Here is a 16733-nt window from a genome sequence, read left to right on the forward strand (position 1 = left end):
ACTCTCTCAGATTCTCACTACAAATACAAAACTTTCTCCTGTGCTCCTCCGTTTTATCATAGCCACTCTTCTCGTCATGATCTCGTAAGTCACTCTCTTCCTCATTTTATGGCTTATCATAGTCTTTCTCTACAATCCTATAAACTTCTCCAGTAAACTTTTCGCGCAAAAAAATATTTTTTCACAATTATGTTTTGTAAGAAAAGAAAATTGAAAAATAGTTTAGTAATGACTTGTCGACAATTCTTTATGATAATTTGTTCCAGTAAAGGACAATTCTTAAGAGAGAACTCAAACTTGTTTGATTTCAAAATGCCAAATATATAGATAATTAAGTTGATAATATTTAAAGGTATTAGAGAACTCAAAATTATAGCACTTCTAGATTTTTACTCATCACACTCATCAAATATCAAATTACATACAAGCTGACAACAAAAAAAACTTACAACAAACAATCCAAACACTTTTAACCTAAAAGATCAAACAGGATCTGAACTTGTAGACTGCTCTAACTTCATCGTCCCTTTGGATCCTTAATCTCAGAGAAAAGATGGTCCGGGATCGACCTCTCCTCAGAGTCCTTACTTCCATAGCTACAATCTCCAACGTTTGTAGCCATACTCAATGCAGTGCTCTTACTATAATCCGAAAAAAGTAGACTACTATGGCTACTGCTAAACACGTCCTCGGTATCTTCACTCTCCGTCACTTCATTAACAGCACCCTCCTGAAGATGCAGAACAAACTCCAGCATCCGAACGGCGTCGTTCATGGAGGGCCTCTGAGTTCCATCCTCAAGCAAACAACTCAGCGCAACCTCACCATATCTTTGCAAACACTGAGGCGCTATCTGGCCCTTCAGTTTTGCATCCACAATTTCACTTAAAGTTCCCTTCTCGTTGCAATGCTTTGCCCAATTAACAAGTGAAATACGTTGCTTCTCCTCCCAACGGAGCAAAGGTTGCCTCCCAGACAATACCTCCAAGAGCACCACCCCAAAGGAATACACATCAGACTTCTCAGTCAAACGCTGTCGTTTGTAATACTCCGGATCTATATATCCAACGCTACCTTTCACCTGAGTGCTCACATGTGTCATTGAAGAACTAATGGGCCCAATTCGGGATAACCCGAAGTCTGAAACCTTGGCGACCCATTTCTCATCCAATAAGATGTTGGTGCTCTTCACGTCACGGTGAATGATCGTGTGCTTTGCACCTGTATGCAGATAGTGCAGTCCTCGTGCAGCACCTACGCATATCTGGAGCCTTTGTTTCCATGAAAGGGAAGGGTTATCAGTGTCGTAGAGATGCTCACGGAGGGTTCCGCGATCCATGAAATCATACACCAGTATCATTTCGTTGCTCTCGTAACAGTAACCAACGAGGGAGACAAGATGGAGATGGCGAAGTTGAGACAGCATTTCGATCTCGTTCATGAACTCCTGCGCACCTTGCCGAGAATCCGGTTTGAGCCTTTTGATTGCGACTCGGGTTGAACCGTCGTCGATGTAGCCTTTGTACACGTTGCCGAAGCCTCCCATGCCAACTACGAAGTGTTCGTCGAAGTTGTTGGTGGAGGCCCTGATTTCCGCGATTGAGAAGTGGCGGCAGAGGTTGGTTGGTAGTGATGATAAGCCACCACCCAGAGGAGTTTCGTCTTTTTCCTTGGAACCCATCTTCTTCTTGCGTTTGATGAGGAAGAAAGCGACAATAAAGGAGAGCAAAACGGCAGCAGAAACTGCACCTGCCACGGCGGCGGCAAGGGTTCTTGTGGTACCGCTGCTTTTATTGTTTGGTCTTTGAAGGGGAACCTTGGGCGTTTCTGGAAGACGGTCTGGGTCTGGGTTTGGCCCAGCAAGACTACCAGTTGAGTTGTTGATTTTGAATAGCTCAATTGCGTTTATTTGAGCGTCCTTGGCCAAGCTTTGAGGGTTAGGATGCATTTTCAGTGAAAGATTAAGCGTTTCCTGCTGATTCCCTGGGATGAAAACTACATACTGTTTAACCACTGGGACACCCTCCTGTTTATCGCTCCAACTGAGAATGTCTGCCCACTTTTCAACCAACTGATCCTGAACGAATATGAAGAAGCTCTGGTAACCAGGATTTTTCATTTCCGGGTTAAGCTGGCAAAAGTGTAACCTTAGCAAGTAGGTGAAGCCTGAATCAATGGGAAGTTGCCATGTGAGGTTGAACCCCATGTTGATGGTGCCATTATTTCCCATATTCCTTACGGATCGGTACACTGTGTCTGGTGCCGTGTAGTTAGGAATCTTTGTGAATCTCAGCTTAATTCCAGGGCCAATATCTAGAGATAGTACACTTTGAGTCGTTACATATTTGCTATCCACATCCCAGCTCCTGAGCATACCCGTGTCCTGTGAGGCCGGGATTTCTTGGTCTCCAACTCTTAACCGGTACTTTGTCTCCAGAGTAAAGTTGTTTTCAATGGGGAACAGGTTCGTATTGACACCAACGAGGTGAGGCAATCCAGTGATGTCGACGTCGTGAGGATTGGTGTAGTAGAGAAAAGGGGGCATTGAAACAATCTCTATTCCATTGATGAAAGCGTACGAATCTGGATTCTGAGATGTTTTGCTTGCAATGAAGGTTATGTTGAGCCGATCACCATCTTTGAGGTTGATGCAATACTCCCTGAACAAGTAGTCGCCAGGCTCGTTACCAGCGTCAGCATGGAGGGAAGCGTTGAAATTTTGAAGGAGGGTGTATGGGCCTGCTTTGACTGAGAAATAGGCTTTGGAGCGATGGAAGTTTTGGTAGGAAGTTGAGTAGAAGAAGAGACGAAGAAACTTTGGGCCTGTGGAGACAGGGAAAGAGTAAGTGAATTGGGAGTGAGACAAACGTGCATCGGTGTAAGGACCCTCTAGGGTAGATGGTGTGAGTGCAGGAGCAGCAACTGAGTCCTTGTTTTCTGAGAGGAATTTGATGTCTGCAGTCCAATTGCGACCATCGCGAGTGGACAAGTTACTGGAAGATCCACAGTTGATGCTGAAGAGTTCAACGGGACTATAAATAACATCTGCTATGGAAAGATAAGGAAAGAACAGCAACAGAAGGAAGAGGATGGTCCCTGAAGCAATTTGGGTGCTAGTTGTGTCCATGGATATAAGCTGTAATCGAAGCAGCACACAGTTGCAAAACAGTGAGCTCAAAATTATCAAGATTTCCTTTACTACTAGTGCAGGATGGTTCGTGTCTTTTTTTTCTTTCGTTCTAAGCAAGCATGGGATTTCAAGTATATATACGCTTGCCTTTGATTTTTGTTTGTTTTATGAACTGGCTGCCACAAGTCAAGCGACTGTGTGTGGAAATTTCAGCCACGACAAAAAGAATAATATATGATTTGTAGACAACGATGTTAATAGACATTAATTAAGAAAAAAGAAAGAGAGAGAGAAAATAATAAAGAGATTTAAAAAATGTCAAATAGGAAAAACCTATATATATTGTTTATGCATTATTTAAACATAAAACAATTAACATTATTGAATAAAACAATTAACATTATTGAATATGGTAGATCGGTATTTTATTTAATTACTTTTATGTTGTTATTTGTTTGTAAATATACATTTCTAAAAGTTATCTTAAAACCGAAAGAGAATTTTTTATTGTGTCATTAGGATATAGAAGAAACTTCCATTTTATTTTATCATTTAGATGACGAAAGCACGGTGTTATTTTATTAAGTTATAGGAAAAATGTGGAACATCTCATTTAATGATATTATTATTTTCTATAAAAAAAATATTCATATTAAAAAAGAAATATTTTTTTATATTATTATGTTTAAATAATGCAACATAACCCTTTTTTTTCTAACAAGAAAGGCTTAGACTACATATCAAAGAAACGAGGAAAACTAACAGCTATGAAGTCGTCCCACGTGGACCATATAATTAAATGCTCACTGTGACGTTTTATTTAACTTATCTTCTTTCTCTTTCTTCCGCTTTTGAAAAATGCAACAAAAAGCCAATTCTTATTCATGCACATCGTGGCAAAAAGCCAAAAATGCTTTACCTTTATATACAAAGTGAACCAGCCAATAGATATAATTTATTATCTTCACATACCAACCAACAAATTATGTAAAATTTGTAAAATTTCTGGAAGGGCCATGACCCTCTCACAGTAAGCTAAGTTCCGCCACCAACTATTATATTGATAAATTTTGTCTTCAAATTTTAAAAATATGTAAGTTTAGTTTTTTATTCAATAATTTATTATTTTTTTATATTTATTTAAAAGATATTAAAATTTAACTATTGGATTTCTTGGACTAAAACTTAATTTATATGATTTTTAATGAGTCAAACAACATCATATTCCTAAAAATAGATTTTTACACAATAGAAGGAGTTTACATTGATTTCTCAAACTCATTACATTAAGGTGTTATAAGCCTATTTATAAACAAGCAAGATTGGCAACATCATATTCCTAAAAATAGATTTTTTTAAATTTTATACAATAGTCTAGAATACTATAGTCTACTTAGGTCTTAAATCTTTTAACTATTGTTAATAATACTTTTATACTTTTCTCGTATATTTAATTTCTAGAAAAATCATGAGTTTCTAAGACTTTTGTCTTATTTTTTCTAAAAATTTGTATCATATTTTAACACTTCTCCTTCATACAAATTTCAATAACTCCAAATTTGATCCATGATAACTTGAACTTTGTTGTTGATAGTTGTTAACTCATTGGTAAGTATATCAAATTTGTTACAAGTAATAAAGTATTCGGAAGTCCGAGTGTCGAATCCACATGGACTTTGTTTGTACTTAGATTAATGCAAACCCAAATTAAAAGCAATAGATAAAGAATTTAAAATAAAGATAAAAAAATATAGTAGATAAGATAAAGATTTGAAAGAAAGGATAAAAGATTTAAAGATAAAAATAGAATATAGAGAAGATAAAATATTTAAAAGATAAGATAAGGAAAAGTAAAAGATAAAAATAGAAGATAAAAATAAAATAAAATCAAAATATGTTGGGACCTGACCTGCCTTGTTTGCCTAGGATGTACGAGTTCATAATTTTTCTTTGTCAATTTAGGTGACTCTCTTCTAGCCACATCTGTTACTTGCCCTTGATTCCTCACAATGACAAGCCTATTTTATTTATCTATCTTCCACATTCCTTTGCAAAGACTCAACAAATAAAATGCATGAAGTATGAATTCCAGATGTTTGCAAGAATGCATGGGCATAAAATTATCATTCTATTCCTAGCAATGATTTTCTTATGAAATCCTTTCTTTTTTTTCTATTAGAAGTTACCCTCTTCCAAGTGTCTAACCCCTAAAACCAATGCATGCATACCTTCTTTAAATCTTATTTAGAAGTTACCCTCTCCCGAGCATCTAACCCCTAACAGAATATAAAGATGAATAATGCAAGATAAAAGCAGAAAAAATAATAGAATAGAAAACACCTTTGCATTGATAAATAGTGAGTACATCATACATCGTCTACTTTTAGGCATGCTAGGCCGTAACTAGGGGTTTAGTCACTCATCGTCATTGAGAGCTTTACAATGGATGAAGTATAAAAACTGATGGGATAAGAGGGGTGAAAGAAAGGGAGTAAATGAAATCCCTGGGAGAGGGGGTTCTGTGGTGTTCTCCTCTACTTGACTTGACTCCATTTTTATAGTTATTGTAGTGGACTTAGGCCTAATGCTAAAAATCTTCCTTTTTGATATTTTGATATCTTTTGGATTTATTTGGCTTGTAATCATATCTTCTTGAGACTCGTTGATATTTTAGATTTTTTTTCCAATCTTTTACTCTTTTAATCTCTCCTTTTCATATCTGCAAGCTATAAATAAGAAAAATATCAAATCTTAATATTTAAGCCAAAGATAACTGCTAAATAAATATTTTAAAGATATTTTCAATATATTTTTATCATCAAAATAACTCATATTTAACAGTTATCAATAGTGTCTTCTTAAATATTCATTCTTATCCTGTAGTGCTCGAGCTCAATGTGCTTTTGCGTAGTTTCTTTGAAGTTTCTTCATAGTATATAGGCTCAAGTAAAGTATAACTGTGTTGCAAGTTTCATATATGTCCACCAAGAATTTTATTCATTTTGGAGTAGACTCTCGAGAAGAATCTTGTTGTAGAGGTGACGGAAGCATACCTTCTTCTGTCACTTGTTAAACTTTTCTTGCTTCCCAATTCCAAGAAGTACTTTCATCAACATCTTAACTAATGACTAGTTTCTTTGTTTGTAAGTTATAGACTCACTAGCCTTTTGATTGTGTATTATATCTGAAGAAGATTTCTTCTTGTAGTCTTGTCTTGTAGCTCATATCTCTTATGAGCTGGAACATGTATGTAGCAAATATATCCAAATGCTCTTAGATGTTTAGCCGATGGCCTTTGTTAAAATATTTTATTAAATATATTTAAAAAATTAAAATGTTGGATGGAGCATAATATAATTGACTTGTTGGTCTAGTAGCGTTGAACATGACCCTTATTATTATTATTTGTAAATTATCATCTTAAACATTATATTTTATTTTAAATTATAATTAATAATCATTATGAGTATGTTATTATTTACAAAATTCAAATTGAATTCTGTTTTATTTTTAATTACATTGTGAAATAAAATTTTATAGGAATCAAAATTATTAAAAAAAAAGCTACAAAGACTAAAACGTAAACAAAAAAAAGTTTTTAAACATCCAAAATCAATTAACATCTTGAAAAAGAGAAATAGAAGAAAGAAATATCAATATGATAGATGATAGACAATAAAATGTAATAGGAAGAGAGAAATAGAAAAATAATTAAAGTTGTTAATGAGGTGTTTGATATTTAAGAGTGTTAAAATATAAAAAATCTTTCTTTATTAATATGAATATTTTTTTATAGAAAATAATAATATCATTAAATGAGATGTTCCACATTTTTCCTATAACTTAATAAAATAACACCGTGCTTTCGTCATCTAAATGATAAAATAAAATGGAAGTTTCTTCTATATCCTAATGACACAATAAAAAATTCTCTTTCGGGTTTTAAGATAACTTTTAGAAATTTATATTTACAAACAAATAACAACATACAAGTAATTAAATAAAATACCGATCTACCATATTCAATAATGTTAATTGTTTTATTCAATAATGAATTATTGAATAAAAAACTAAACTTACATATTTTTAAAATTTGAAGACAAAATTTATCAATATAATAGTTGGTGGCGGAACTTAGCTTACTGTGAGAGGGTCATGGCCCTTCCAGAAATTTTACAAATTTTACATAATTTATTGGTTGGTATGTGAAGATAATAAATTATATCTATTGGCTGGTTCTCTTTGTATATAAAGGTAAAGCATTTTTGGCTTTTTGCCACGATGTGCATGAATAAGAATTGGCTTTTTGTTGCATTTTTCAAAAGCGGAAGAAAGAGAAAGAAGATAAGTTAAATAAAACGTCACAGTGAGCATTTAATTATATGGTCCACGTGGGACGACTTCATAGCTGTTAGTTTTCCTCGTTTCTTTGATATGTAGTCTAAGCCTTTCTTGTTAGAAAAAAAAAGGTTATGTTGCATTATGTAAACATAAAACGATTAACATATATATATATATATATATATATATATATATATATATATATATATATATATGTGTGTGTGTGTGTTTTTGAAAGCATTTGAAAAATCAATCAATATAATTATCTTTTCATGCTATTTTTCTTTCAATTTAGTTTTTCCTCTTTGTTATTTTCAAATTCATTAACCCTTTAGTCTAGTATATCTCTAAATTTCGTTATAATTCACTTTGGCGCTGCATAAAGTGATAAATATAAGTTAGATGCAGCAGGAATCATATTTGATCTTTTACATATCACGAATGCATGCAAATTAGCTCATTAATTTTTTTTTACATTGGACAAAGAATGACCGGGAATACTTTGTCATCCATCCACATCACAGTTATGCTTCTACTCCCTTCAAACTCCTTCTAAATAGTTGTTGATGCTTCTCCTTCTAAATAATAATTAATTTGGTTAAATACATCTAATTAAGTAAATTAACTTCATAGTTGTAAAATTTTAGTTAAATTTAATTTTTCCATTTCAATTAAGTTTTCTACTATTTTTCTTAAACATTGCCTGTCTTTTAATTAAAGTATTTGTAACGAAGAAAAGAATTCATTTACAGTCTTCACCTAAAACTGCCCTCACAAAAGTAAAAGGATGTAATATCCGTCTTACTGACAATGGATATTTTTCTTAGACCATTCATTTTCACAAGATAAATGTTACATATTGCTCTTAAATCCATAATTTTATACTAAAATGTTGTAGAGTGCATGTCGGTTTCTACTTTCTAGCCAGCTATTTTTCTAATCAGGTGATGAGTGATCTCTGACCTTTATTGCGTAATTAATTAATAGCGACACGTAAATGTTATCGAAATTCTAATTATGCATTTCTGTGAATCCCAAATATGTAGTTGAGAAGTCAGCCCATTTTGTCCAAAGCTATGAACAAGTCATAACTAAAGTAAGAGTGTTGCTAAGTGCACCCAGCAAAAATTTGAAATGCCAAAATTGCCTCTATCAGCTTTCTTTCTTAAAAATGGCATTTCTTTTTCTGGAACAGTTTCTTACTCCATTTTCAAAAAGCTTTCTTCTCGTTTTCCACTTTTTCCTGTGGCATTGTCTCTGGTTCGTGGGGGTAGCAAGGTTGAGTGCAGCGGTAAAGGTGAAGTTTCCGGCGTGAAGCTTTGCGGTGGTCGGTGGCGACAAACAAGGTACGTAGATGGCGTTTGTGCGTCGCGGACGTACGGATGGCTTCCGGATCAAGTTGATCCGTAAGCTTTTTACGGATCAACTTGATCCGTAAGCTTGTTACGGATCAACTTGATTTGTAACTTCCGGATCAAGTTGATCCGTAACATTCTTCCGGATCAAGTTGATCCATAAGTTCCGAATCAACTTGATCCGTAAGTTCCGAATCAACTTGATCCGTAAGTGTATTTTTTTTGTATTTGTTGTTTTTGCATCTGTTTTTGCATTTTTGCATCTGTTTTTCCATTAATTTTCCCTTTTTATTTTAAATTACTAATTTTTTTGTATGGTCATTTTTTGTTTGATTTGGTTAGATGGATGAAGATGAGTGGATGTATGAAATAATGTCTGAACGAGCGAATATGAATTATGAAAATGCATAATCATGTGGTGCGAATGAACCACATGTTGATTGTTCGGAAGCGTTCAAGACTTCTCAGGTTATAATGTTAATGCTTGTCTCATATTTAATAAAATGAATACTGGTAGAAAACTTAAATTATGTGGGTTTTGTAGGTGTTTGAGTGCCGAGAGGATGTTTTGCGGTGGGCTCGATCCTTGGCTCATGAAAACGGATTTGTGGTGGTGATTTTAAGGTTGGACACAAACACAGGTAGTAGAAGAAGAAGTACATTTATGTTAATTGGCTGTGAAAGGAGTGACGAGTATAAGTGTAGGAAAAAAGAATTTATCAGAAGAGACACTGGGACTAGGAAATGTGTGTGTCCCTTCAAGCTTCGTTGTAAGCCAGTGGCTGGAGGAGAAGGCTGGATGGTGAAGTTGATTTGTGGAGTGCATAATCATGAATTGGCCAAGTCATTAGTTGAACATCCATATGCGGGGCGATTGACTAAAGCTGAAAAGACACTTATTGCTGATATGACGAAGTCCATGGTGAAGCCAAGAAACATTCTGCTAACTCTGAAGGAACACAATGCCAATAGCTGTACGACTATTAAACAGATATACAATGCAAGAAGTGCATTCCGTTCTTCCATAAGAGGAAGCGATCTTGAAATGCAACATCTGATGAAGCTTCTTGAACGTGATCAATATATTTATTGGCACAGAATAAAGGATGAAGACGTGGTTTGTGATATCTTTTGGTGTCACCTTGATTCAGTGAAGTTAGTCAACGCATGCATTTTGGTGTTTTTGATAGACAACACCTATAAAACAAACCGGTATAGACTCCCATTGCTCGATTTTGTTGGGATGACACCGACTGGGATGACATTCTCTGCCGGTTTTGCATATGTGGAGGGTGAACGTATTAATAATTTGGTATGTGCTTTACAACGCTTCCGAGGCCTTTTTTTAAAGCGTGATGCCCTCCCTGGAGTTATTGTCACTGACAGAGACCAAACATTGATGAATGCAGTGAAAGATGTATTCCCTGAATGCACAAATTTGTTGTGCATCTTTCACATAAACAAGAATGTGAAGGCTAAATGTAAATCACTAATTGCGCAAAAAAATGCTTGGGATTATGTCATGGATTGCTGGGGATCTCTGACTGATTGTCCTTCAGAATAGCAGTTTGATGAATACCTGAAGAAGTTCGAAGTAGCTTGCGCACCTTGGCCAATATTTGTTGACTATGTCAAGGAAACATGGATAATACCACACAAGGAAAAATTTGTTTCCGCCTGAACTAATAAGGTGATGCACTTAGGAAACACAACAACAAACAGGTATGAAACTGTTCAACTATTTCTATTAACGTTGAAAAATTTATGGAATTGTATTATTGTATATGTTTATTTTTATTTGTGTATTTGAAATGTAGGGTTGAATCTGCTCACTCGTCTTTAAAAAGACTGTTACAAAATAGCATTGGAGACTTATGCAGTGTGTGGGATGCCGTGAACAACATGATTACGTTGCAGCACACACAGATTAAAGCATCATTTGAAACAAGTACACATGTCGTTGGACATGTGTTCCAAAAAACCTTATACAGGAGGCTGCTTGGAATGGTTTCAAGGTATGCTTTAAATCAGATTGCTGTTGAATTTGAGCGTGTTTACTATGCTGGCAAGAATCCCTCAAGTTGTGGTTGCGTGGTGAGAACCACGCTTGGTCTTCCTTGTGCTTGTGAGCTATCCAAATATGTTGGTGGTTGCATCCCACTTGATTCAATTCATATGTTTTGGAGGAGACTCAGTTTTTCAGACCAAGAGTTATCTGAGCCCGAGGTGGGCATCAAGGACGTAATGGAAACAATATACCAAAAATTCGAAGAACTTGATGTTTGTGGCAAGTTTACTCTAAGAAGTAAACTTTGGGAAATTGCACACCCTGATCAGAATTCGATGTGTCCTCCTCCAGCAAAGGTTAACACAAAGGGGGCACCGAAGAAAACTACGAGTAGGAACCCAAGGTCAACAAAGCGCGATCCATCTTACTGGGAGTATGTAGATGCCTTTGAATCACAACAAAATAGCAATTCGTCCGTGAGACGTACTGCATCATCCTCTGAGCAACCGATTCGAAGAATGATGATGCCCATGTTGGACCAGTTTCAGCCATTTATGCACGACTTCATTGATAAGATTGTTGATGTCAAAGGTGATGGTAATTGTGGATATCGGCTGGTTGCCGGTTTATTAGGTATGGGTCAAGACTCTTGGTCGGTGGTCCGCAACCATCTGCTTAAAGAACTTGCCAATTTCTCAGAAGACTATGTCAAGCTCTTTGGTGGCACGGAGAGATTTGAGGAATTAAGGATGTCACTACTTGTTGATGGGTTAACCAAGGTATGTAATTTATGAATTTGATTTTTAAGACTTTAGTTTGAAATTAAGTTTGACGTGTATATTTGTTATATTCAGGTGACAACGGATAAGTGGATGAATATAACGGACATGGGACATGTCATTGCATCAAGGTATAACGTAATCGTTGTATCCTTGTCTAAACAACAAAGCATGACATTCTTTCCCCTTAGAAGTCAACTGCTGATAAATTCTTCATTGCATCGTATAATTTGTATCGGTCATGTGTATGACAATCATTTTGTTGAGGTACATTGTAGATATGAAGTGTTTTTTTTTTTTTTATGATTATGCAATGACTTTTGTAGGATTGAGTTAACATTTTTTTCGCATACACAACAGGTTTATTTAAAAGAACGTTGTCCCTTAGCACATGTATCATTGTTATGGTCTAGGAATTGTCATCCGCAAACGAAGTCATGACCAAATTCATATATTAGCAGAATGCAGCATTACAAGAACTTCATGATGTTCAAGAGAGACTATGTTGACTTAAATGATGATTGAACATGTAATTTATAAATGCCTGATCGTTTTGAACATGTAATTTATTTGTTACGTCCACAACAAAATTATTACTTAATTCTAAAAAAACATGTATGATATATCGTTGTCTGACTTGACTACACATTGTGAAAAATCGTGTTTGATAAATTGTTGTCTGCATTAACATAAAGCACGTGAAAGGACCCTGCACAACATGACTACACATGCAGATCTGATGCAAGCTAAAGCATGTCATGTCATTCATGTAGTTGACAACACATACAGAAAGCATGTGCATGCATATTTTCAATCTTTAAAAAATGCAGCACTAATATTAAAACTCATCTATATATATGGCACAACCTAACCTTGTAAGAAAGCACAAGTTTCAGTATCAACCCAAGTCTTACAAAAAACTATGGCATTCTTGGGAGAGACAAACAGTCAGACAGTTGTGAACTCCACATTAGGTTTTATTTTTCCAAATGGATCCATTGTTCACAATGACAGTGGTGTTTCCTTCCAAGCTTCCACTCCAGTTCCCATTCGAGTACCTAACGGGTGTGATTTTCAAACGTTAAAAACCAGAATACACAATACCCTTAAGCTAATCGACAAGCAATTTTTGGATGAAATTTACTATCGGCAGCCTTTCACGTATGCAGGTAATCAATTTCGGTTTCAATGTATGCAACTGAAAGATGATGCTGATGTTAACACAATGTTAATGTGTAATCATGAATTTTCGTTTGTTGGTCCGATTGAGTTATTATGTAGCATTGCTAGAACCCCAGATGGTATTTTAAACTTACTTGAAACTACTATGACCCCTACTCATGATGCTCTGCTATATTACAATGGTAGGTGGAACATGTCACGCCAAAATGAGTTTGTAGGTTACTCGTTCACAGGAAAAAATCTCAAAAACTTTGACATTTCCACCGGATGTACCATGGATGAACTAAAGGATTTAATCAAACAAGTTGCGCCTCGTGGGATTCCCCCTTATGGTGTTGATGAAACACAAATGGTAACACAATTGTTTTTTCGGAAACCAAGTCACCATGAGTATTCAGAAAAAGTTATAAAATTTGAAATAATTGAACTCAAAACCAACGAGGACGTGATGAAGGTGCTCATTGAGTCTAACTACTGGAAAAAGATTGAGCCAATAGAAATTTTAGCTGTTTTCAGTAAACCTTTACCGCAAATGGAAGACGAGTTGTCCTTGTCGCAAAATTAGCATGAGTTAGTTAGTTGTAGTATTTTATGGAAATTTAATTTCGTTTGACTATGTTGAAGTTAATGTACTGTTTGAATTCATGTATTGCATAATCGTTTTCAATTACAAGAATCTCAACTAAAAAAATAGATTTTTATATATAACAAACTAATTAATAAATTGTTTTTCTTCTTACGGATCAACTTGATCCGTAAGTGTCTTACGGATCAACGTACGGATCACCTTGATCCGTAAGAAGAAAAACAAGTAGGGACAATTTTGCCATTTAAGAGCTTTGTTGGGTGCACCTAGCAACACTCCCAAAGTAACCTAACGTCGCGGAAACTTCAAAATGATCATGGGCCAGCCCAGTTTTTAAAAGCTTACGGCCTACTTAGAAATATATAGAAAGGCAAACAAATTATATCAATAAGCAATTATAGTTTTATGAAGCCATATAAATTTGAAAATAATTACCAGAATGAATATATTGTTTCTTTTTTCTACATGTTGAGGGAAAAAATAGGTGTGTTTGATCTTAATCTATTTGCTAATTGCTTCTTTTTTCCGTATAGAATAATTCTCTTCCATTCAACAAATATGCATTTTTGACAACGCACAACGCTTATGCCATTGATGGGGAGCCATCTCACACAGGCGTGCCACGAGTAACTTTTACCAATCAGGAAGACAGTGTCACCCAACAGCTAAATGTATGCTATATCAGTACTATTAGTCTATTAATTATAGCTTAAAATATCAATGCTTGGGTTCTCATAAACAATGTTTAAGTCACCCTTGTGTCTCAACAATGGTTATTTTGTAGAATGGAGTACGTGGACTAATGCTAGATACATATGATTTTGACGGAGATGTGTGGTTATGCCATTCATTTGAAGGCCAATGCCATGACTTCACAGCTTTTGTATGTAACATCATCCACTCAATTATATATGTTTGTTTTTGGTGTATGCTTTCTGAACTTTTTTTTGGAGTAAAAGATGTGAAAAATCATTAATGGATCACTTGTACTAGATTCTAACTTGTGATTAACAAGTAGGAACCTGCCCTAGACACATTGAAGGAAATTGAAGCTTTTCTATCAGCAAATCCAACAGAAATTGTCACACTCATCTTGGAAGATTATGTTGATGCACCAAATGGTTTGACAAAGGTCTTCACTGATGCCGGTCTGATGAAGTATTGGTTTCCATTACCAAGCATGCCAAGAAATGGTCAAGATTGGCCTCTAGTGAGTGATATGGTTGCCAAAAACCAAAGATTACTAGTGTTCACTTCTATTGCGTCTAAGGAACAAAGTGAAGGCATTGCTTACCAGTGGAATTTCATGGTTGAAAATCAGTGTAAGAGGATACCATCTATTAAACCTATTTCATTCTTAAGAATTAATTTATTTTTGTTTCCTCTTGTCAACTTACTCTTTGATCAGGTTCTTATCTTTAATTTTATAGATGGAGATGGTGGTAGAAAAGCAGGAAGTTGTCCAAATAGGGCAGAATCATCTCCCCTTAACGACAAAAGCAAATCCTTGGTGTTGGTAAACTATTTTCGATCAACTCCAATTAAACCAATCACATGTGAAGATAACTCAGGAGAACTAATTAACATGCTACAAACTTGTTTTGGTGCTGCTGGCAACCGGTGGGCCAATTTTGTTGCTGTTGATTATTATAAGGTAGTATTTTAGGAAAATTTTATTCCAAATTTTGTTGCCAAAGCAACAAATTTTGACCCTTAATATCTTTATATTCTTATAATATGGGGGGTTGTTATGCAGAGGAGTGAGGGAGGAGGATCGTTTCAAGCAGTAGACACTCTCAATGGAAAGCTACTATGTGGATGTGATGATGTTCATACATGCGTGGTATAGCAATTTTAACTTCTTTTCTAGAACGCATAAACCCACTTACACAATTAAGTTAGTGTATAATTCTACTAACACTGTTGGTTTTAATGTTTCAGCCTGGATCAACATCAGAAGCTTGCTCTCAATCATAGGAAAAATCATAGTAACAAGACCGACCATCTGGAAATAATTCAGGCATTAGATTGTTGTCAATTTTCAGTTGTTAAAACCATTGTTGCTTGTCATGATCTCGTTGGTAAGGATTTCTAATCCAAGGCAGCATTAATTAGAACATCCATTACATTGACGAAATGACCTTGGTATTAAATTCAAGAGCAGTGCTATTTCGTATGAAAAAGTATTTATTTTATTGGTTATTTGTGATTAAAAAAATATTACTAGTAATTTGACAGAAATCACGGATAAACTTCGTGCAGACTTTCTTGTCTTATACAAATAGCAATTTCCTAAATTCAAAGGCCCATTACATAGTCACACATCAATAAAATAAAATTATTAAAGTGGCAAGTTAAAAATCGCTGTTATACTAAAAACCATTACTATTTTTGAACTAGCAAAGAAGAAAATATTGACTCAAATTTAAAAGTTAACTAAAATATTTTTTTTATAAAAATAATGGACTAAAACAAATTTTAACAAATAAGAAAAATGATCAAAAGTATATTTTAACCGAAATATTTTCATTTTACTTAAAAAAACTTAAGTTCTCATCATTACATAATAGTAATGATTCTCTAAATTTGATATCCAAACAAAACCGATTAATATACGATATAATTTAAATCCTCTCAAAATTTGAATTCCTTCCTTTCTAAAGATAATTAAAAAAATTGACAGAAAATTTATTTACACTAAAACATGATAGTTTATGGCATGTTCACTGATTGTTAAGCTCCTTTTCATCAATACATTTTTTGTTTTTAAACGTTATATATTTTAAACATCTAATATATAAGCTAGGATCTTTTTTTTTTTATTATTTTAAAAGCTAACAAGCTAGAAACTTTTGATAACTCACTACATGGCATCTAAAATAAAATATTAATCAATTAAAAGCTTTATTAAATTCATGCAAAAAAAATTTAAACTTATATTCTACAGGTAAAATGTCAACATCAGGACCAAACGGAGTTGTATGTTAAAGTCCATGCAAGCAAGTTTGTTTTGCATTTCAAATAACAAATGGTCATGATCTAACAAATTCAAATTAAAAGTTTTTTTCCCAACGAAAGACTTTAAGACGCCTTTCATGGACATAATTTTATTTTATATAAATACATTTTTTGGCCTATTACGCATAATCATCTTGTAGAGCTCAAGACCTACCAAAAAAGCAGTAGAGGTCAAGACAAAACTCATTGTTGAGATTTACATGTGCACATACAAGTTTTTGAATTCACATGTGTTTGGTTCCTTTCCGGAAAAATAAAAAATATGCGCGATAAGAAGTAGGCGGATAGAATATAGCTAGCCTAGTTCAATAATAAACGACCAGGCACCTTCATC

The 16733-nt window shown here is 34.6% G+C and overlaps 2 protein-coding genes across 2 annotated transcripts; one reads left to right on the top strand and one right to left on the bottom strand.

Annotated features, from left to right (window-relative positions):
* Positions 1-288: 288 nt before the first annotated feature.
* Positions 289-3374, bottom strand: LOC100776868 (receptor-like protein kinase FERONIA). Its single transcript, XM_014770334.3, has one exon. It carries the CDS (start codon positions 3125-3127, stop codon positions 518-520), a length of 2610 nt encoding a protein of 869 aa, XP_014625820.1. The 5' UTR covers positions 3128-3374; the 3' UTR covers positions 289-517.
* A 9695-nt stretch (positions 3375-13069) lies between these two features.
* Positions 13070-15633, top strand: LOC100807313 (PI-PLC X domain-containing protein At5g67130). Its single transcript, XM_003551717.4, has 7 exons — positions 13070-13147; positions 13915-14052; positions 14166-14264; positions 14400-14703; positions 14812-15035; positions 15138-15224; positions 15323-15633. The coding sequence occupies exons 1-7, from the start codon at positions 13070-13072 to the stop codon at positions 15356-15358; spliced, it is 966 nt and encodes a 321-aa protein (XP_003551765.1). The 3' UTR covers positions 15359-15633.
* The last annotated feature ends 1100 nt before the right edge of the window (positions 15634-16733 follow it).

The sequence above is a fragment of the Glycine max genome, chromosome 18 (assembly GCF_000004515.6).
Source record: "Glycine max cultivar Williams 82 chromosome 18, Glycine_max_v4.0, whole genome shotgun sequence".
In the NCBI taxonomy this organism is placed as follows: domain Eukaryota; kingdom Viridiplantae; phylum Streptophyta; class Magnoliopsida; order Fabales; family Fabaceae; genus Glycine; species Glycine max.

Bases quoted from the DNA above. Each gene is read 5' to 3' on its own strand.
- LOC100776868 (XM_014770334.3), bottom strand. From the start codon at position 3,127: ATGGACACAACTAGCACCCAAATTGCTTCAGGGACCATCCTCTTCCTT.
- LOC100807313 (XM_003551717.4), top strand. From the start codon at position 13,070: ATGGATGAACTAAAGGATTTAATCAAACAAGTTGCGCCTCGTGGGATT. The intron at 14,704-14,811 runs GTAAGAGGATAC...TTAATTTTATAG, and splicing joins TTTCATGGTTGAAAATCAGT to ATGGAGATGGTGGTAGAAAA. The intron at 15,225-15,322 runs GTATAGCAATTT...TTAATGTTTCAG, and splicing joins ATGATGTTCATACATGCGTG to CCTGGATCAACATCAGAAGC.